General features: G+C 36.8%; 1 protein-coding gene and 1 non-coding gene across 3 annotated transcripts; one reads left to right on the top strand and one right to left on the bottom strand.

Annotated features, from left to right (window-relative positions):
• Positions 1-5,450: 5,450 nt before the first annotated feature.
• Positions 5,451-5,523, bottom strand: TRNAR-CCU (transfer RNA arginine (anticodon CCU)). The gene has a single exon. It is a non-coding gene; the product is annotated as a tRNA-Arg (tRNA).
• A 296-nt stretch (positions 5,524-5,819) lies between these two features.
• Positions 5,820-22,973, top strand: LOC126722966 (methionine aminopeptidase 1A-like). 2 transcript variants are annotated; one of them, XR_007654088.1, is made up of 16 exons: positions 5,820-5,978; positions 6,878-6,928; positions 8,126-8,311; positions 9,576-9,651; positions 9,933-9,980; positions 10,098-10,142; positions 10,684-10,783; positions 19,778-19,829; positions 19,923-19,964; positions 20,415-20,476; positions 20,562-20,660; positions 20,990-21,063; positions 21,157-21,255; positions 21,435-21,500; positions 21,591-21,679; positions 22,559-22,973. XR_007654088.1 is itself a non-coding variant. In XM_050426133.1 (16 exons), the coding sequence occupies exons 1-16, from the start codon at positions 5,905-5,907 to the stop codon at positions 22,634-22,636; spliced, it is 1,212 nt and encodes a 403-aa protein (XP_050282090.1). In that variant the 5' UTR covers positions 5,820-5,904; the 3' UTR covers positions 22,637-22,973. The 2 variants fall into 2 exon arrangements, 1 of the variants encoding a protein (XP_050282090.1); XM_050426133.1 differs by having other exon boundaries at positions 21,157-21,226.
• The last annotated feature ends 211 nt before the right edge of the window (positions 22,974-23,184 follow it).

The raw sequence follows: 23,184 nt of genomic DNA, 5'->3' as shown, positions 1-23,184 counted from the left end.
ACAAACATAGTCACAAAGCATAGGAAGTATTAATGCATGGACATGTTGTAATGCTTATGCATGAGTACCCCTTTTCACCCACACGTCACTTGCGTTTGGGGTGATTTCCTTAAAGGATTGGGTACGGGAGTTAGGGCTTTCAAACCTTCGTGAGAAGCTTTCCAAGCAGTTGGTGAATGCACCAATCATCTTCATCACGTTCATCATTCCGGGATCTCCATTTTGCTCTCTAGGTTGATCACCTGCCCAAGTTCTCCTATCAATTCTTGGTCCTCCTGACCTTTGAGGATTTGCACTGTTCTTTGCTCTCAGCTTTTGGCAATTTGGTTGAGTGTGCCCTTGAAGTCTGCAATAATGGCACACATACATTCCTCTAGGACCTCTTTGTGGTCGTGGACGTGACTTGGCACGAGATTCAGACCTGCCCACAGACTGATTACGATGATTCAGCATCCGTTGGTCCACCACATTCTTCTTCTCCTCCACCTCGAGCTTCACACCAGTAAGTTCAGCTACAACTGGATCTTTGGCCTTTACAAACTTCACTTCTTTAGTGACATTTCTAGTTGAGCTACTTCCTCCGGTATATCCCAGTCCGGATTTGTCTGAAAAGCTCTTTTGAGAAGATATAACATCATCTAGCTTCTCGGTGGTGACCCTCTCTATTTTTGCATTTGCTTGCACAACCTCATTCTCAAGAAATCTCACTTTAGTGTAAGCTTTGGACAGCTCACCATTCAGTGTTTCAATCTCGCATTTGGCCTCCCTATACCGGATTAGGAGACTTTTGTAGTCCTCCTCAGCCTTCTTCATTTTTCTTACAGCAGCCTTGGCCACCCTTGTGTACTCACCTGATTTCTCCAAGAGTGAGTTATAATTCTCTTGAAGAGTTGCTGTGCTTTCTTCTTCTTCAGCTTCTGATTCTTCAACAATTCCTAGTGAGTCATCATCACTATGTTCTCCAAGGTCTTGAACAAGCAAATTCAACTCATCCGACGACTCAACATGAGCAATAGTCATGAAAGCTGAATAGTTCCCCTCTCCATCACAGCTTTCTTCAGATTCTGAGTCAGACGAATCTGAGTCACTCAGGGTCGTGGCATACACCTTGCCTTTCGATTTCAAATAATTAGGACATTCCTTCTTAAAGTGTCCATGCCCGTTGCATTCAAAACAAGTGACATCTTGTGTGGATTGGGATTCTTTTCCATCTTTCCTTTTGAAATCCCTCTTCTCCCTTCCAGAATTTTGGAATTTTCTCTTATCATCAAATTTTCCATTGTTTTTGAATTTCAAAAACTTTCTGAAATTTTTAACAAGATAGGCTACATCCTTGTCCACCATATCTTCTCCCGATGAGCCTTGATCTTCCACCTTCTCATTAATGGTCTTTAGAGCAAGGGATTTACTCTTCCGTTGATTGGGCAGCGACATCTCATAAGTCTGTAGAGAACCAACCAGCTCCTGTACCTTGATGTCGTCAAGATCCTTGCTCTCTTCAATGGCTGTCACTTTAGCACGAAAACTTTCCGGCAATGATCGAAGGATCTTCCTTACAATCTTTGAGTCCTCCATTTTCTCCCCCAAGTTAAACTTACTGACAACCACTTCATTTAGCTTCCCATAGAAAGAGTCGAAAGACTCATCCTCACTCATCTTGAGCTCCTCAAACCGAGTGGTCAGCATTTGTAACTTGGTATCTTTCACTTTCTTCGTGCCTTCATAAGTTGTTTCCAGAATCTCACATGCATCTTTGGCAATGGTAATGTGAGAAATCCTGTGAAATTCATCTGGAGACACACCACAGAAAATAGCATTTAGTGCTTTACTGTTAGCATTAGATGCAGCAAGTGCTGCCTTATCCCATGTGGATTTGGCTGCCTCAGGTTTGGTCCAACCAATCTCAACAGCATCCCACACGGATTCATCAATAGAGCATAGAAAAGCTCTCATACGAACCTTCCAAAACGCATAATTACTTCCATCAAAATATGGAGGTGCATTAAGGGATTGAGACCTATCCATCTCAAAAAGGGAGTCAAGGATCACACAAATGGTAATGAAACCAAACAGCAGTGTACCCGCTCTGATACCAATTGAAAGTTCAAAAACGTGTACAAAAACACTTTTGAACGTTTAGACCCCCAAAAACCAACTTAACTAACACAAGCAATATGTCAAACAACAAGTGTGCGGAAATTTAACATATGCTATAATATGAAATTGGTTAAACAACTATCTAAGCCATAACAAAATAAACCACATCAGATAATGTAAAGGCAGAGATAGAGAGGAAGGAAGATGCAAACACAGAGATAACACCCGATGTGTTATCGAAGAGGAAACCGAAGACCTCGGCGAAAAACCTCTCCGCCCTCCAAGCGGTAATCAATCCACTAGAAAATACAGTTGGGATACAAGGACAGCAATAGACCCTCCAAGCCTAATCTACCCAATGCACCTAAGCCCTCCAAGCTTCTTGCTCCAACGAGGTTGCGCCGAACCTTTTTCTTTTCTAGCTTTCCGGATTCCGCTACTACACCGTAGCATCAACCAATGAAGATTGGCTCCTTCCTAACTACTTCCTAGAACTCCAAACGACTGTCTCACAGAGATGATAATGGTGAGAACCAGGTTTGGTATAATGCCTCTCAAGGATTTGACAATGGAGAGGAAGAGAGTGAGGGAATTTGATGAGACTCTAAGGTAGAGATTGTGGGTGAAACAATCTGGTTTTTCTTTAGGGTTTCTCTCTCAAAATTCTCTCTGGAAGCTCTCTTTCAATTGTGGGTTAAAAGGGTATTTATACTGGAGTGAAGAGGAATGTGAAACGTCAGGTTTTTCCAAAACAGGGGTGGCTCGCGGCTTGACCTCGCGGCTTGACCAAGTCGCGAGATCCAGTCGCGAGTTAACCGTATGGCCAGTTGTCCTGTTTTGTCCTGTAGTGCTCCAGCTAGCATGACTGTTCATCTTCCAGCATGCTTGGCACGTGTGCAGCTTCTGGCAACTTGTAGCCGCGAGTCCACCCGCGAGTCCCAGCCGCGACACTCTGTTTTCTTGCACACTCTTGAGCAATCTTCACTCTATCTCACTCACTACCCTTACAACAATCCCACCTAAATACAGGGTTACTAAATGCTGAATTACAAGCAAATTTGGCACGGAATAAAGCCAATTAGATGGTTGAATAAATTCAACCTTACAAATTTTAACTTAACTTGGTGAAATTACAGATTATAATGTCTTATTTTTTGGCAGTTGTTGACTTAAAATTAATTTGGAAGAGCAAGATGGAATTGAAGGATCAGTTTGATGCTCACGCATTCTCTCTACACATTTTCTCTCTAACACTTCCAATCTTTTGGGGAAATGAGTAACAAAATTGGACAGAGAAAAATATTCGGATCGACTAAAAAAACAGTTTTTCATGGAAATGAGAGGGTGTTGTTTAGTAATTTTTCATTCTTGTACAACTGCCACTGTCCTTAAAAATTCCAATCACCTAAAATTATAGTCATTAATATCAACATCAGTTATTTTACCTTTATATATACATAAAACTATTAGGTTGCTTATGAGAAACCGATTCTTAGTCATACATATTTAAATTTAATATTGAAACAACTGAAATTACAATCATTAATATCCACATCAGTTATTTTACTATTCATGAGAGTAAGGGAAGACATAGCAATGCTATGGACACATGTTAATTTATTCGGTGGGCTCATCATTCGCTGATCATTGGCATGAATGGAATGTGTGGTTGCTAATGAAAACACAATAATATTGATTAAGACATGGCTAGGTTGGCACTTTAGAATTATGCAACACAAATCAAAGCAAATGGCTAGACTGCCTGTTTTTGTAGTGTACGGTAGAAGAACTGTAAATCTTGGTACTTAGATTTGATGGCCGTTGATATGAAACTCTATCACACATTAGATTTGATGGCCATTGATATGAAACTCTATCTCACACACACCTGCCTTCATTTAATGTACATTAGGGAAATTAGAAAATTTGTGCATATAATTAATAAAGGGCCATATAAATTACAATGTAGATATCATTTTTTGAATGTGTCTAGGCCTAGAGAATGAACAATCTGTAAACTTAAAAGGGTATTGAAAATGGATTTTTTGAATCAAAGACCAAAAGAATATGAAATTCTCTAACTACTATTATGGACTGGCCAACATAGAAGGGGACAAAATGTAAAATATGGATTGGTAATTGAATTGTTATGTGAATCAAATGATGAAGGAATATAACTACTATTATCAATTCTAAATCAATCATGAATCCTGCAATATATTGGTGATATGTATAATGGGGCTTGAGTTGTAATAACATAACAAATATTAATTATAATAAGACTATCCTAAAATAGATTATCACTCGCAACGCATAGGTCCGTGACTAGTTATAATGTTATATATAAAAGCTAAATTTTATGAGAAGTAAAATAAGTGTAATGAGATGTGTTTGTGACAAATCTTATGATCCAACACTAGCATTTCATGGACTATTTGTTCATGATACAGTTTTTTTAAAATCTAACTTTTGCTAATTATAACTTTTCCAAACAATCTATTTTCAAAAAGCTGAAAAATGAGTTATACAAAATAAACATTATCATGGTGATAATGTAATTTTTTTTTTTTGTTAAATTCATTATATATTGGATTTAATATTCATGTAGATGTATGAAGGTGTCTTTTTGAAAATTCAAATCCTTACATGGTAATGCAAAGCAAGCATACCTCTTCTTTTTTTTTTTTTTTTTTTTTTTTTTCTTTTCTTTTTTATAAATAAAGAAAACTAGGTGACAATGTTGATGCAAATGAGTTATAAATTCTTGTGATCATGCCCAAGAATTATAGTGAGCAATGGTACTATTTTAGATGGGGCAATGGTACTATTTTATATGGAAATCCCTTTCCAAGCATTTTTCTATATCATTGTACCTATGATAATATGGGTTGTAAAATAAAACAAACCGGTCATGAACAACTTGGGCTTGGCTCGATAAAAAGCTTGTTCATGTATATATATATATTTTGTTTATAAATAAGCCAAACTTGAGCCTTAGTTTTAGGCTCGTTTAATAAACAAGTTGAGCCTAAGCTAAAAAATTTGTTCACGGACAAGCTTGTGAGCTATAAGGCTTGATACAAAACAATTCAAGTACAGACTTGTGGGTACATGAGCACCTCACACCGCAAGAGATTTGTCCGCTTTGGGGAGCCAGTCCCTCACGGTTTTGTCCTCGTCCCCGAGTATGGAACCCCAGGATTTTTGCCTTTGAAGTGATTAACACCTAGGCTCACCCGAATCCCACATCGGTTAGAGAACCCTCCCACTCAAGGTTTATAAGCTTCTGGAGCGACCAAGAGTGTACCACTACTACAAAAAAAAAAAGGGGGGGGTGGGGGATTAGTAAATTACGCGCCAGGTAGGGGTCGAACCTACGACTTTCTGCTTAGGAAACAGACGCTCTATCCACTGAGCTACAGGCGCTCGTTGAGATATCTCTCTCGCTTTCAATAAATATATATACAAATAGTTTACAAAAAATTAAATCATAATTACCAAAAAAAAAGACCCACCTCCTTTCCCTCCGTGTCCAATTTCTCTTTCTCTGCAACCCAAGCTCTCTCTCTCTCTGTCTCTCTCTTTCTCAGAAAAGCTTAAAAAAGCTCTTTTGACCGTTTTGTCGTCATCACATCAGACGGTCCCCTGTACTTCTCCTCCAATCATATTCTGATTCTATTAATCACTTTCAGTCATCATCATCAAGTGACAGTAGTATTTTCTGTATTTTGACCACACTTAATACTTTGTTTCACACACGAATACAAATTAAAACAACAACAGCAAATTAACAAAACCGTGAAAACGATGTCCGGTGGTTCCGATGTGGCCGATACCACTTCCCTATCCTGCGCTCGCTGTGGCAAACCTGCTCGCCTTCAGTACGTATTTTCAATTTTCACTCTTTCTTTTTAATTATTATTATTATCATATATCAAAAAGACTATTTTGGTTTTATTAAATTTATCAATGAATGCAAAGAACTTGAGAATTTAAGCTATTTGTATAGTGATTTTGGAACTTATGGATAGGTGGTATTAGGGGAATAGTGGCTGCCAGTTTTGCATTTCATAGTGATAAATTTTATGTTGTAAGTGCCCGCCCGGTGATTAAGGGTCCGTTTGGATACAGCTGAAAACTGAAAAACACTTTAGTGAAATAATTTTTAAATGTGTGAATAGTATTGTGTGACCTATTTTTAATGAAAAAGTTGTTGAAAAGTGAAATTTGTGGGTCTATGAACAGTACACGATATGCTGTGATTGGTAAAAAAATTTGAAAAGTCAAAGTTTGCGGTTACTGTTCATTGAACAGTGCATGAACAGTAGCCGCAACACCCAAAACGCTCCAAAACGCGTGAAAAAAAAAAAAATAGACAAAACGCAAACGCAACAATTTTCAGCCGAATCCAAACGCGCTCTAAATGAAGCCGGCGTTACTTTTTTCAATAGTTTAGAGACAAAAATAGGGATTAAAAAACTTTTTTCAATAGTTTAGGGACAAAGAAAGATATTTTTTAAAGTCCTGAGTACAGAAAGTGAAACATTTTCAATAGTTCAGAGACGAAAGGCGAACTTTTGGTGAAGTTTAGGGACCAAAAAATAGTATTTTACACTTGGAAAAATGATTTTTGGCTCAACTTTCATCTGTTTTAAAGGTTGAGGTTTCGATTTCATTTGTTGTGTCAGATAAATCTTCCATGTGATTTTGACTAGAAATGGAATTTGGTTAAGACTCTTATGCCCTGCCATTTGCGATTGACGTTTGTTTTTGCTTATAGGTGTCCCAAATGCGTGGAATTAAAGCTCCCTCGTGAAGGCGCTGCTTTCTGGTGTGTAATCTTTTCCTGCTTTTGTTTTACTTGTATGAACATTTTTATGCAATATGTGCTTGGAATGGTATTTCTTTTTTTTTTTTTTTTCAGTTTTGATTTATTGGGATAAATGATATTCATGTTCATGCCCTTGGGCTATTGCTGTCCCTTGGGTTCGGTGAATAATGCTCATACTGTCACAAATACTGTTTTCTTCAGTATTAATATTTTGCTTTGAAAGCAAGCATTAAGGGTTGTCTTTGACTGTAAATTCTGATTTCTTGAATCAAGTGTTTTATGGATATTTTATTTGTGAAAAATTGTGAGTAGAACTTGCCAAATGTAGCACACAGTAGTAGAAAGTAGATGAGATTGAGACTTTGTAGGAAATATGAACTTCATAGTATTATGGGAACTTCATACTTCTTAGGTTTGGAACAAGTCATCAAATAATTTGCATATCTGTATGCGTCCAAGGCCGTATTGATCATTTGAAAATAATGGGTTATCATTATATCTGAGTTGATTTTTAGTTGCAAAATCCTGGCAGAGAATTGCATTATGGAAGGCTAATTATTTTGTGTATTTAAACTTGGTTGCAGTACATGCAGGCTGACTCTACAACTTATACAGTTTATTCATTCAAACATCGCATTATTTTATTGTGCCTGAAGGGATCCATTATTTGACATGTTCTGTGTCTCCTAGAAAATTTTATTTTGGCATCTGGATATCTGATTGAGACTAACTTGTCCAGTCGCATTAATTGTAGGGGGGTTTGAAATGAGCTGTCAAGTTCTATGACACTCCATGTAAAACTTTCAAATATTACATTCAAATGTTATGCATGGGATATGCCAACTTGGTCCATGATACTGGGCTGTGGAGATTATGCATGAATTAAGCATGTTGAGTTAGAATGCAGATAGCAAGAGGTGTCTTGTCTTGGTGGTAATATACAACCATCATTGAACATATTTTGATGCCAAAGAATTTATATGCTGACACTGTTGGCTCTTAGTTTCATTTCATATACTTGTATGTATTAATATTGGACACAAGGAGAAAGGCTTCTCATCAACTTCTTTCGATATAATTTGCACATTGGCCCTTTCACATCAACTAAAATAGTGCATATTCCTTTAAATTTGGACCAAATATGCTTTTTTGTTTTGTGTTGTTGTTGTTCTCATATTATGGTTTATTTCTTATCAGCACTCAAGATTGTTTCAAGGCTTCTTGGAGCTCTCATAAAGCAGTGCATTTGAAGGCAAAGCTATCCTCACTTGGGACAGGTACTCCGCATGAACAAAATTCAGACTTACATAATGAAGGTTGGCTATATTGCTTGAAGAAAGGACAGGCTCGAACTCCAAAACTTCCCCATTTTGATTGGACAGGGTATTTCTCAAGGATTATGTCTGCCTCATATTCTACATACGCTTCTGTTTATTCATCAGGCATTTATGTCTGATAATTCTGATGCTACATTTAAGTTGGATAGGGATTTTTAGGTTTCAACACTGCCTTTCCAATTTCCTCGTTCATTTAATCTCCTCTTCTTCTCTTTTAGATTTTTTTTTTAGGGTTTTGGGTGGGGGGGGGGGGGGGGGTTGATTATTTGATTATACAGATCTTCAAGGCTGTGATACTAGATAGAGTATTGTTAGCTGGTGATATATGACTGAAGCATCTGTTTGGTTCTAAGTAGTCTTAGATATATATAAAATTTCCTAGATTTATTTGTAAATATTAGGACTTATATCTACCAATTACCTGAATAATGGTTACTGAGGAAAAAAATTTAGAAACTTCCACCATTATGTGACATAGAGAGAAGATGGAAAAGTCTGCCAGCAGTAGATTATCAAAATTTTGAATAGGCAAAATCAGCTAGCAGCTAATCTTTTTTAAGGGAAGTGTTCTTTATTGGAATTTAGTGAGCTTTTTACCCTTTAATCTTTTATGATTATAATTTTTTTTCCTAGCTTCTTGCACCTCCTTGATTTATGTTAAAGTATGCTTCACACCATAATTTCTTGTTATTGTCAAAGCATCTTGAAGGTGAAGGACATTAATAAAGTAGCCCTTTACATGGGTGGCGGTTATGGAAAAGATTCTTACTATGGAAAATTTGAGGAAGAGAAGTATTTGTATTGCAGAATGGTGTTCTACATGCAAAAACAGTGGGGAAATCTACGGACCACTTTCTTCTCCTCTGTGCTTATGCATAAAGTTTATGGTCCTTGGTGTTTTGTTTGTTTGGCATCACATGGTGGTGCCTAAGTGAGTGGTGGACTTGCTGGCGTGTTGGAAGGGGTTTTTGGTGGTCATAATTCTGCAGAAGTGCAGATATATGGGGTGCTATCCCACTTTGTATTATGTAGACTATTTGGAGAACAGATTTAATGTACTTTTGAAGGGTTAGAGCGTTCAATTGTGGAGTTGAAATGGTTTTTCTTGCACTCCTTGTATGATTGGATGACACTTTGAGCAGTCATTCTTTTTCTTCACTTGAGGAGTTTCTTGACATATGTAACTTTAGATGATTTTTGTAGCATCCCTAGTACACTTCCTGTTTACACGGGGAGCAAGTTTGTTTTTTTTTTTTTGTTTTTTTAAGTATTTCATTACCTATCTCAAAAAAAAAATCTTTATTGTGCAGGGAATTAAGGCCATATGCTATATCTAGAAGACGTGCTGTACCTGCTCATATTGAGCTTCCTGACTGGGCAGCTGATGTGAGTTTTTTGACTCATTTCTTTTTACATGTTGAGTATCATTTTTAACACTCATATGCATGTCTTTTTCTTCTCACTAGAGGATTTTTTGTCCACAAATATGGATTCACTCAATATTTTAGATGGACTTTGTCCTCACTGATTTGATTGTAGTTCAGCAATTGCTGAATCTGGATTTTGTCTTTTCTAGCCTGAGTGCTGTGGGCACTGTCCACACCCACACTCTTTATATTGAGTCAAATGTGGTTTTCATCCAGCTTTTCTTGCCGTTTGACTTGTAGGGTATCCCAAAAACTGAGCCCAATAGTGATCTGCAGCATGTTGTTGAGGTACACTTGTACTTAAACTTTTTAGTGGAATTTAATGTGTAATAAAATTGGACCTTTTCTTTTGTTTTAGTTTACATATTAATTCCTCTTTTATAATTGATGTATTTTGTTTTGAAGATCAAAACACCGGATCAAATTGAGAGAATGAGAGAGACTTGTCGAGTAAGTTCTGTTTGTAATTATCTCTTTTCTTATGACATCATTTTTTTAATGCATGCCAATATTGCATCATCGTCTCATCCTTGGTCTTCCTTAAAGCATGCATCATTGTTGACAATATACATGTATAGGAGCACTGTGTGCTGCATGCATCCTAGAAGACGAATTTTGCATAATGATTTGAGTCTTCATTATTGTTAAAATTTTATAATTTTGTTTATTGCTTTATACAACAACCAAGTTTGGTTTATAATTTTCCACAGCCTTAAATGAGCCTTTTGTTTTTCCTCGTGCAAATTAATCTGTAAGCATACCAAACTAATTGTGTAATGCTCTTTAAAGATCCTATATCAATAACACTTTCATTATTTTCTAAGCAAATAAGGATTCCATTTTACTTCATGTAGTTGTCTCTATTTTTTATTATATTTTGTATACTGAACTTGGGCATGTTTGAGCATGATTTGAAACCTTCGCTGGTTTATTAAGCCCTGTTCATTCAGATAGATTCTCAATTTTGTCGTTTAACAATCATCATCCTTAGATTGGAAGGGAAGTTTTGGATGCGGCTGCTCGTGTGATACAGCCTGGTGTGACAACTGATGAGATTGACAGAGTGGTTCATGATGCAACTATTGCGGCTGGTATGAGCTTTTTCATTCTTTAGAATATGTTAGTACTTTTATTTTTTCCATTTTTGAACCCTTGAACCAAAATTTCCTTTTAAGCATGCAATATTATGATTGATTAGATAATTTTAGCAATGATATGTCTCTCGAGGGGTACTTTCAGATATGATCTTAAGGGTTGTCATTATTTTTGTTTAATTTACCTTTGTTTGTGTTGTATTTTAAATTTGTTTTTTGAAGAGTGAAACTGAGTGGGGATTGATTTGTAAAGTCCTCCATCCTATATGACAAGGGTGTGGTGTTTCTATCTTTATCTTTTTGTTTGATTAGAGATTTTTTTTTGGTTGGGGGGGGGGGGGGGGGAGGTGTTGGGGGATAAATAAGAAAAGCTTTATTAGAAAAATAAAAATGAAAAGAAATTATGTAGCGTTCTTTGTACGCGAGCAGTGTACTTGGACGCCTACGAGAGCATCACCTAAAAGAACAAGCATCTAAAAACTTAAACAAATTAGCCCCAGAATGGCTATTCCAAAATTGCCACTGACGGAGAACAAATTGAGAAAATGTCTTTCTGTGTTTGTGGTGGGCTTAGGGTTAGGAGAACTTGTGATCTAGATTTAGAATTGTTTAAGAAGGATTAAGGGATTGTAAAGGGGTTGCATACTTGTGAACAGGAAATTGGAGAAAGAAAAGAAGAGAAGAAAGAAAGAAAGAAGAGAGCCTATATGCTCAAAACACTCAATTTTTTATTAATCAACTCTACATCCTTCAAGTGCATTGAGCACAATATATATACTCTTTCTTGTACTAGTAGTATTAGGACTCCTACGAGTACTAGTAGTAAACTAACCTATTTGAATTAAACTGAAGCCCATACATAAATACCCATAAACTATATAATCAGTGTTGTTAAAAGTGCTCTGAAGTGCAAAGCGCAGAGCGCACAGGCCTTGGGGCTTTTTCCCTCTAAAGTGAGGCACCCTCACAAAAGTGCGCCTTAGGCGCACTTTTTAGAGCTTTTTTTTTTTTGGATAGATAATCACAAATCTATTATAAATGAGAAAAAAATGAAAAGTACAAGAAGTTCATGATGATGAACAACAAGAAGTAAACGAAACAATCAGCACGGCAAACAGAGGGTAGTTAGGAAATTAAGCTAAGACATAAACTCAAAGAGAGAAGAACAATCAGTAAAACCCCAACAACGAGACCACTCCAAAATACTACGTAGGCATAAAACCTTTAACTCATCCAACATCTTCTCCTTGTCCTCAAAGGAACGACGATTTCGTTCCAACCACACAATTTGCATTAAGCACCTGGGAACCAAATTCCAAATGTCTGAATTATGCTTCCCAAGCCACTGATGCCAACAAGATAATAAACCCACAACTGATCCTAGCATAACCCAATGAATACCAAAAGCCTGAATCACAATCCACATTAGAGCTTTTTTTATTAAGCGCAACGCTTTTTTGAGCTTTTTGTAATTTTTTTTTTTTTTAAATCCTAATTTTATTTTTAGCCATTGGATCTAAATATGTTTGATATAAGCCATTGATTTAATATATAAAAACTAATAGTGTGGTGTGCTACTATAAACCTAAGCCTACCTCTTTAGTTATTTTTAGTTCTTTTGGACCACAACCACACAAACAAACACTCAAGTCAGACAATTATGATGGTCCCTTGCTTAATGAGGATGATGATTATGTAGATTAGGAATGCATTGCATATTTGCATTGATTTTGTTAGGCAAAGACAACATTACTTAACATTCTAGTACTTTTTAGCCATTGCCTTTTTGGTTCTATACTTCTATTTTGATTCAATGATTTTTTGTAATCATGGCCATCAAATATCATGTTTGCATATATTTTGTTAAGCACAAGAGAATTATATAAATGTTATATAAATTATATAAAATGTTTTTATCATAATTTATATGATTAATTGATCACTTGATTGTTGTATTGACCATTGATAATTTTTTTTTTTAAATGTGCACTTCACATCAATCAGGCGTGTGCTTGCACTTTGCGCTTAGGCTCCAGGTGGCCTTTGTGCTTAAATGCGGTGCGCTTAGCGCTTTTAACAACACTGTATATAATGCTTATTAATAAAACAAAACCAATGGCGCATAACTATGGCCCATACCCAACAATTGTAAAATTACTAAATACCCTCGACTCTAGAATAACTAAATAAAATATAAAAACCTTAATTAACTAGGATGGACACTTATTCTTGGGCTTTGCCTTAGCCTTAGGCCTCCTAAGGGAATATTCTTTCTTTAACAATGCTATGGTTGTACCATCAACCACCCAAAGTCATACAAGGTGCACAGCAAGAAAAGTGCCCCTTTCAGCAAGCCAGCATGTCTACCACCCTCCCAGGCATGGTCCAAAGTAGGCCAAAGAGACAAAACACCAAGGACCAAAGCTGGGAAGTAAACTCACAGTGAAGGAGCAAATGATCCACTAACAACACTTTTCTTGCACAAAATTTTCTACTACAAAGATTATCCATTGTAAAAATTCTACCCTTTGCAGCTGTCCATTTAAAGAAAGCAACTTTGGGAGGAATGTTTACTCTCAACACACTCTTCCACGTGAAGGACATGGGCTGCCTTGAGGAAGACAATTATAATAAGACCACCTCAAAAATCTTGCTCTTTGATGGAAGCCAACCTATCCTATCAATTCCACCCCCACCAATCTTGCAAGAATAAATACAAGCAAAAAAAGAATGCAAAGTCTCCAACTCCCATTCCTGAAAGGGCCTAAGGAACGTGACATCACAAAGCAAATCACCATTGCCCCCTGCATAAGGTCCCTTACTGATGCCTCTTATGAATATGTCTCCATTGGCTTACGCCATAAGATTCTTTAATCGTCTAGGACACCCAATTTCCCAAATCAGTACCATGCTTGGTGTGAACCATTGTTCTCCAAAAGGACTACTTTTTCATAACATCTCTCCAAAGCCATTTACCAAATAACACCTTATCAAAGAGCATAAGATTCCACACTCCCAAACCCCCAGATTGCATTGGTTCACACACTGTCTTCCAATCAACCAAAGAATTTTGAACTCATCCCCGAGGCTACCCATATAAAATCCCTTTGCAACTTCTCCATATGATTTTCCAAACTAGCAAGAATCGGAAATAGGGATAAAAAATACATAGGCATTCTTGGGAGAGTACTCTTAATTAGTGCAACTCACTAAGAGGCGTAGGAAAATGTGGGAGGAGCTGACAGGACTGATTAGTTGGTGGGACGTGCCATGTTGTCTAGGAGGTGATCTCAATATAATTTGTTTTCCTTCGGAAAGATTAGGGCTTGCAAGTCATATTTAGGCTATGTATGGATTTTTTTTATTTTATCTCTCTTCATGGGCTAATGGATATACCTATGGAAGGTCTTTATACTTGGTCCAATACTTCCTCCACTTCTAGATTAGATCAGTCTCTTTTTTCTCTGCTCTTGGCGGATCACTTCACTCTATTTTCACAAAAAATGCTGTCTGGAGTACTTTCAGACCACTACCCAATTCTGTTGGAGGGAGGGAGTCATCGGAGAGGTAGAACTCCTTTTCATTTTGAAAATATGTGGTTGAGGGTGGAAAATTTTGTTGATAAAGTGAAAGCTTGGTGGTAATCCTATTTGTTCCAAGGAAATCCTAGTTTTATACTAGCTAAGAAATTGGCAACTTTGAAGTTGGATCTAAAAAAATGGAATGAAGTAGAATTTGGCAATGTCACTTTTAAGAAACAGCAGCTCTGGAACAAAGTGAATGATTTGGATGTTAGAGAGGAGACTCATCCTTTAATAGCTGAGGAAAAGTTAGAACAAGTTAATCTTCGTACTGATATTGAAAAGCTCACCCTTTTTGAAGAGATTAGTTGAAGGTAGAAGTCTAAGGTGCTTCACTTGAGGGAGGGGGATGCAAATACCAAATTTTTTCATAGAATGGTTAATTCTAATAGAAGAAATAACGGTATTGAGAGCCTTATGGTTGATGGAATCTTGTCTTCTGATCAAGGTATGATTGCTGATTGTATTACTCAATTCTTTATGAATTTATACTCTTGAGCAGCAAATTGTTCGACCTTTCCCAGAAGTCTTGGTATTTCCAAGATATCCGGTGATAATGCAAATTGGCATGATAGACCCTTTGAGGAGGCAGAAATCTTTGATGTCATACAGAATTTTAATGATGATAAATCGCTTGGACCGGATGGGTTTCCAATGGCTTTCTTCCAAGCTTGTTGGGGAATTCTCAAACCTGATCTTATGGCTGTATTTCATCATTTTTTTGTTAAAGGTCAGTTTGAGAAAAGTTTGAATGCAACTTTCATCACTCTCATCCCTAAAAAAAAATGCAGCAATTGAAGTTAAGGATTTTCGACCTATTAGTTTTGTTGGGGGAGTTTATAAGATCATTGCTAAGGTCTTAGCGACTAGACTTCACATGGTTATGGGAAATATAGTTTCATCTTCGCAAAATGCTTTTGTGAGGAACAGGCAGATTCTTGACCTTGTGCTTATTGCTAATGAGTGCCTTGACAGTAGAGTGAAATCTGGTTTGCCAGGCTACTTTGCAAATTGGATGTGGAGAAAGCTTTTGATCATGTAAACTGGGGATTTCTTATGTAGTTACTAGAACGGGGTGAGTTCTCTGCTAAATGGAGGCGGTGGATTTTCTTTTGTATATCTACAATTCACTTCTCTATTTTGATAAATGGCTCTCCTTGTGGGTTTTTTGAGAGTTCTAGGGGGTTGAGACAAGGTGACCCATCGTCCCCTTTGCCGTTTGTTTTGGTTATGGAAGCCCTTGGGAGGATGTTGGATAAAGCTATTCGTGATGGTCACATGTCAGGCTTTGGTGTGGGTCGTTTAGAGGGAAGATCTTTGGCAATGTCTCATCTCCTCTTTGCAGACAACACTTTAATTTTTGTTATGCTGATTTGGATCAGGTTTTTTTTCTCCGTATGATCCTCATTTGGTTTGAGGTGGTTTCTAGTCTAAAGATAAATTTGGGCAAGTCAGAGTTGGTTCTTGTTGGTATGGTGCATAATTTTGACTTACTGTTTTCTGTCCTTGGCTATAAACAAGGTACTCTTCCTATGAAATATTTGGGTCTTCCCTTGGGTGCTAAATTCAAGGATAAGACGATATGGAATCCAATTCTGGAGAAGATAGAAAGAAGATTAGTAGGGTGGAAACATTTGTACCTATCCAAGGGAGGTAGAGTTACTTTAATTAAAAGCACTCTATCTAATTTACCCATGTATTTTCTATCTTTATTTCCTATTCCTGCTGCTGTGGCTAACTGAATTGAGAAACTTCAAAAGAATTTCTTATGGGGTGGCATTGGTGATGAACCAAAATTCCATTTGGTTAATTGGGCTACTATCTACAGTCCCATTGCTTCGAGAGGTTTGGGGATAAGGAAGGTAAGACTTCTTAATGAAGCTTTGCTTGGGAAGTGGCTGTGGAGATTTGGGATGGAGAGGGCTGCCCTTTGGAGGCAAGTGACAGCGGTGAAATATGGCTGTGAATGGGGTGGCTGGTGTACTAGACCTATTAATGGCCCATATGCTGTTAGCTTGTGGAAAACTATTAGTCGAGGATGGCCTTCTTTTTCTCGCCACATTCTACATGATATTGGGGATGGGTCTAGGGTGAAATTTTGGCAAGACCATTGGTGTGGCGAAACATCTCTTGTAGTTAGCTATCCTGAATTGTTTCGATTTTGCCGAGATTAGGAGGTTAGTGTGGCTGAGATTATGAAGTTTGATAATGGAACCCTATTTTGGGATGTCAGTTTCTATAGGGGTGTGCATGCTCGAGAATTAGAGGCGCTAGCTGGTTTCATGGATGCCATATATGGTGCTTCGGTGAGAGGGTTTGGGGAGGATAAGATGTGCTGGAAATTGGATAGAGAGAAGGGCTTCATGATTAAGGATTATTATAGTCTCTTAGTGGGCTCTAATGACTATTCATTTCCTTGGAAAAGCATTTGGAAACAAAATATTCCTTCTCGAGTAGCTTTCTTTGTTTGGATTGCTACTTTAGGAAAATGCTTAACGATTGACAATCTACGGAAAAGGAAGGTTTGGATATTGGATTGGTGCAACATGTGCATGTGTAATGGTTATTTTTTTTTTTTGGCATGATAAGTGGGCTAATGTTGTTCCTCTCAAAATTCTTTATTCTCAGTTATTTTTGTGTTCAGCTAATAAGGAGGCTTGTATTTTTGAGGTGTTAAGCCCTCCTGTGGGTGATAATGACAGAGTGTGGAGTTTAAGTTTTCACAGGGACTTCAATGATTGGGAGTTGGCGGCTTCCTACTCCTTTCTTCATTTCATCCAAACCCGAATTCCTAGGGGAGGAGGGTGTGATAGGCTTTGTTGGGATCTTAATGGCAGTGGGAAGTTTGATACTCGGTCCTTTTATCATAAGATTTGAAATGTAGCTCCTTCCACTTTCCCTTGGAAAGGAATTTGGAAAGTTAAGTTTCTTAAAAGGGTGGCTTTTTTTATGTGGATAGCATCCCATGGTCAGATTCTAACTTTGGATAACCTTATGCTTCATGGTCACCCTTTGGCGAATCGTTATTGTTTGTGTTGTTGTAATGCAGAATCTGTGGATCACCTGTTACTTTGTTGTCCGATAGCTCATTCTTTGTGAATGTATATGCTTCAGTTGTTTGGGATGGAATGGGTCATGCCGGGTTCAGTTGTGGACTTATTATTTTGCTGGTATCATTGGCTTGGGAAGTATAGTTCAGATATTTGGGATTTGGTTCCAGGATGTTTAATGTGGACTATTTGGACTGAACAGAATCGTCAGTCTTTTGAGGATGAGGAGAAAACGGTGGTTTAGTTATTAGAGGATTGCCAGCGGACCCTCTTTGATTGGTCTCATTGTTGGGGCTATTCGGATTGTTCTACCCTTTTGGATTTTCTTTCCTCTATTAGTATAGATTAGTGGCTGTTTTTGTTTTTTGTTTCTTTCTTCCTTTGTTCACTACCATGAACTTTGTATGCTTTTTTGCTTTTCTTTTTTTAATAATATTCTCTTCTTACTTATCAAAAAAAAAAAAAAAAAGTGTAATGATTAATTGGTTGATCATCTTTTTCTTAATTGTCCGGTTGCAATGGATTTGTGGGCTATGGTGTTTGGAGTGAGTTGGGTTATGCCACAATCCGGAATGGGGCTTATAGCATGTTGGCAAGGCAGTTGTGGTCGTCATCGAAATGGGTATATATGGTTGATGGTTCCCCATTGCTTATTGTGATGCCTTTGGAGGGAGAGAAATAGTCGGTGCTTTGAAGATAAGGAGAGATCTATATCTGACTTGAAACTATTTTTCTTTAAAACTTTAATGGAATGATTGGCTGCATTGCAGAAGCAATCATTTTTATCTTTTCTTGATTTCTTAGATTCTTGTAATTTTTGTTTTTGATTGTTTCAACCTTTGTACACTCCTTGTGTACTAGGATGTTCCCCTTTTTTGACATCAATAAACTTATTACTTATAAAAAAAAAAAATTTAGTGCAACTCACCCACCCTTTGCTAAATAAGTCTTTTCCTACCCTCCTTTCCACCTTCTCCAACAACAGGTGCCAGATTGCTTTTGACTTAAATGATTATATCTTTGCCCCCAATGGTAACCCCAAATACTTAATGGGCAGAGTAGAAAATTTTCAACCTAATAAAGCAGCCAAGGACTCCACCTTAGCAGCCTCCCCTATTGGAACCATCTAAGATCAGATACAGCTTCAAAACACAGTAATACACACTTAAAATAGCAGAGCTGTTCAGATCAGTTTCACAGAAAATCAAAGTATCATCTGCAAATAAAAGACGAGAAACTATTGCAGAAATAGAAAGGAGAACATAGGTGTAAAAATGTTGGCAGAAAGATAAAAAAATAAAATAAAAAAGCCAAATGGCTTTAGCCTAATGGTATTGCATCCATTCCTCTAATAACATGAATGGGTCCAATACATGGTAGCAGTACAACTACAACAACGAAGCTTTCGTCCCAAATTTTTGGGGTCAGCTATGAATCCTCAATAAAGTACTTGCCACATGTATTCTTTTCCTCCATTGGATTCTATTTGAAGTCATACTCTTTGTTACTTCCTTAATTGATATGTCCTTTTTTATTACTTCCACTAACATTATATTTGGTCTTCCTCTACCTTTTTTTTTTTTTTTTTTCCGCTCTCTTAACTTGGTTCAACTCACTCTTTAAGTTTGAATTTGTAAAAACATGTGTGCATGTAATTTGCGGACCAAACTTGATTCAGCTGCAGGGCTTATATTGGCATTATGCTAACCTGGATTTGATCAGCTTTTGATTGGTTTTACTTTCTTATTTGATCTTTTAATTGTAGTAAATCAGAAAAGTGTTTCACTGTTTCCTGGTCTGACCAGCATGTTGGTCTGATGTCCATTTCTGGTTACTGTGATTTTTATGGGGGCAATGACACAGGCTTGCATCCATCATCAGATTGAATTGGATGATATGTCAATACCTTTGATATATGTTTGGCAATGCTGCCTGCTTTTTGCCCTCTTGTAAGATGGCTAATGCTTCTACTAATCTTGTGAGTTTTCATCATTGTATTAAATGCTGGAGTCCAAATTGGTTTTGTGAGTTCATTCTTCAATTACATCAGTAGAGCCACTCATGTAGACTACCAAAATTTTGTGGGTGATAGTTTGTCCGAATGCTTTGATTACTAGGGTTATAATCTGTCATGCAGAGTGGCATGTTGTTTCTTGTTTGTAACTGTTTGGCTGTGCCTGTGGTAATCTAGTGAGACACATGTAATTGAACTCATGGTGATCTGGCAACTTTTTTACGTGCCTCTGAGGGTAATTGTCTTTGTGTGGTTTTTTGAAGTTCTAGATATGGCAATGTGAATTTTTTAAATATAATTAGTAAATGCTCTGCTAAATTATTCTTGAAATTTTACTTTACTGCAGGAGGATATCCTTCTCCTCTCAATTATCATTTCTTCCCAAAGTCTTGCTGCACGTAGGTACTTCTTTGTGTACTCTCTTATGAAGATTCTTGGGATTCTATGGTATTGATCGAGGAAATCTACTTCAATTTGTCTATTTGTTGCAGGTCAGTTAATGAAGTAATTTGCCATGGAATTCCAGATGCGAGGTATGTGTGTATCAATCAGGTCAAATTAGTATTTTTTAGTCCTGAGTGAATTCCTATGCTTTTTCATGTCTCACTTCTTTGACTCTCTCTGCAATCAATTTTTTTGAAACAATAAACATCTAATGATCTTGTAATTATCCAAAAGTATGTTATAGTTTTCAGTTATGTTGTAATTATTCTTTTTTTATGGCTCATTGGTTAATTTCTTAGCAGACTGACATGTATTGCTTTTAGTTACAAGTGAGTACTTAGGATTTCATGTCTGGACATTTGTGGTATAAGTCATGCCATATTTTTGTTATATATAGAGTGATTCTAAGTGGGTAGCAGAACTGTGCTTTTGTGTATACTTTCCTTTTGTGAGCTTTTGTAGTCGGCTCTGTATTTCTCATTGTCTAAGTGTATTCTAAAGAAAACTTTCCTAAGCAGATTCTGTTTTATTTCCTACAGGAAATTAGAGGATGGTGATATTGTAAATGTTGATATATCTGTGTACTATAAAGGTGTCCATGGTACGAAACATCATACCCCTTTGAAATTAATTCAAATATTGCCAAAGAAGCTCTGTATTTGACTGATTGGTGACTCTTTATGCAGGTGATCTCAATGAAACGTATTTTGTGGGTAATGTTGATGAAGAGTCTCGACGGCTGGTTCAATGTACTTATGAAAGCTTGGAGAAAGCAATAGCTATTGGTATATTCAAATTATATACTTATAGACCTGGCTTTAAAAAAAAATGATAGACTTGATCACTGTAAAATTTGGCTGAGTGATGTCAGCTGGGAAGAAAGTGCATGGGATAATTCTAATTCTTTTATGGAGGGGATAATGGAAATTGACCTTGTTCTGGATATGTCTAGTATGCAAAAGCTTATAGGGAATACCAAGATGTTTGTAGAGATCTACCTGTTTGATCTGGATTTGCCGAATTTATTGTTTAATACCAATTCAGCAAAGACTTTCAGTCTTTTATGTTGTATTAGAACTTAAAATCTGATTTATGTTTTTTTTGTTAAATTCAGTGAAACCTGGGGTGCGATTCCGTGAAATTGGGGAAGTTATTAATCGTCATACTACAATGTCGGGGTTCTCAGTGGTAATGTCTGGTCTGCAATTGTAAGATTTTCCCTTTCTATTAAAATGACTTACGGTATTTAATAATTTCTTACTCTTTCTGCTCTATGACTAGGTAAAATCATATTGGGGTCATGGTATTGGAGAGCTTTATCATTGTGCACCAAATATTCCCCATTATGGAAGTATCCTAAATTATTTTTTGCTGAAGGAAGTATCCTAAATTAGGCAGGCTTTTAAGCTCACTATTTTCTATATCAGTTAGATACTTTCAATTTCATGGGAAATTAAACAATAAAGTGTCATGAACTCTCTTTATAATACTGTGACAACAAAGAATTCTATTGCTTCTTTCTTGCGTCATTTGTGCATTGGTGACCTTAACCCAAGCAGGAAATAAAGCAGTTGGTGTAATGAAGGCTGGGCAGACCTTTACAATTGAACCAATGATCAATGCTGGTATTTTGAAAATTTGTTAAATTTGTGGGTATAATAGTTGAAAATTGATGCTTTATTTGCTAGCTACATTTAAAGAAATGTTTTGAATAGGGGTTTGGCGTGATCGGATGTGGCCTGATGGATGGACTGCTGTCACTGCTGATGGCAAACGCAGTGCTCAGTTTGAGCACACTCTTCTGGTACATATGCATCTTTTACTTCTTTCATCATTGTTTTTTACTTTTATTTGGCGGTGGTAATGGTGATTCTTTTCTGATTTTTGTATAAGAATATAATTCAAAAAAATTAAAATAAAATAAAACTATTGCCAGCATCTGTGGGAATTTCAAGCTTGTGTAGTTGTGTTCTTAAGGACCGACACTTATATATCCCCTTATATATCGATTGACCATCTATTCCTTCATTGTCCTTTTGCTTCGGATCTATGGTCTATGGTTTTGGGTCTTTTTGGAGTTTCTTGGGTTATGCCACACTCTGTTTTGGGGCTACTGCGTTGTTGGCAAGGCAGCTTTGGTCGTCATCGAAATGGTTTTATTTGGTCTATCATTCCTCATTGCTTATTGTGGTGCCTTTGGAGGGAGAGGAATAGTAGATGTTTTGAAGATTCTGAGAGATCTATTCCGGACCTCAAGCTTCTCTTTTTTAGAACTTTAAGGGATTGGTTGCTTGCTTTGCAAAATAAATCTTTCCCTTCTTTTATTGTTTTCCTAGACTCTTGTAATTTTTGTATTTGATTTCCTATCCCTTGTTCACTTCCGGTGCACTTGGGTGTTTCTTTTTTTCAATATATCTTATTACTTATCAAAAAAAAAATATATCCCCTTAGTGCAATCATTTTGTCACCGTTGGAAGAAAATATGTATTGCTGCTTTAAGGTTTATGTGATTTTTGTCCAATTGATGGGATAAGTATGTTCATGACTGATGCTAATACTGGGAAAACTAGCTTGCAATGTTTTGGTGTTTTGACTGATTATTTGATGTTAGTTCCAACGGAGTTCCCAGACTGCCTAACGGACTCTTGACACCTTTTTATTTTCTTCCCATATGAACATTTAGGTGACACAGACTGGAGTTGAGGTTCTTACAGGGCGGCTGCCTTCCTCCCCAAATGTGTTTCCTTGGCTAAATGCATAATAGTTGGCAACTATTGGCAATTGTCTGTATGGTGAACCTGCATCCACCAATATCATGCCATCAGTGAACAATCACTGATTATTGATGGAGGGTTTTCTAGATTCCTACCATTTCCTTTTCTGTTGGATGCGAATGTGTTATTGGAAGTGTGCTTTGGTGTTTCACACCTTTTAAACAATCTTGTAATTTTTTTTTTTTTTTTTTTTTGATATTTTTTGTAGTTGCTAACTGGTGTTTGTCTTGGACCCCAGTAAGTTATTCTAATAAACATTTTTAATTTTTGGATAAATTGGGAAAAAAATTGTTTAGATTTTATGTTATTGCTTATGTTTTTACTTGTTTAGTGCATAAATGATTGTTGATTAAAGTATGTTAAAATATCAATGGGACCTGAAGTTTGAACATGGATAAAAAAGAGACTACCTTCAAACCAACAAGGATCTGAATGTCAATCTAATGCTCAACCATTTTGCCCTTCTAGCCTTAAAACTTTAGGTTTAGGTATTTTAAGGGAATTTTGACAGAGTTTTGGTAAGACTTAATTTTTA

The sequence above is a fragment of the Quercus robur genome, chromosome 4 (assembly GCF_932294415.1).
Source record: "Quercus robur chromosome 4, dhQueRobu3.1, whole genome shotgun sequence".
NCBI lineage: Eukaryota > Viridiplantae > Streptophyta > Magnoliopsida > Fagales > Fagaceae > Quercus > Quercus robur.
Note: the sequence above shows the minus strand (reverse complement) of the source record. Positions and strands in the feature narration are given on the sequence as shown.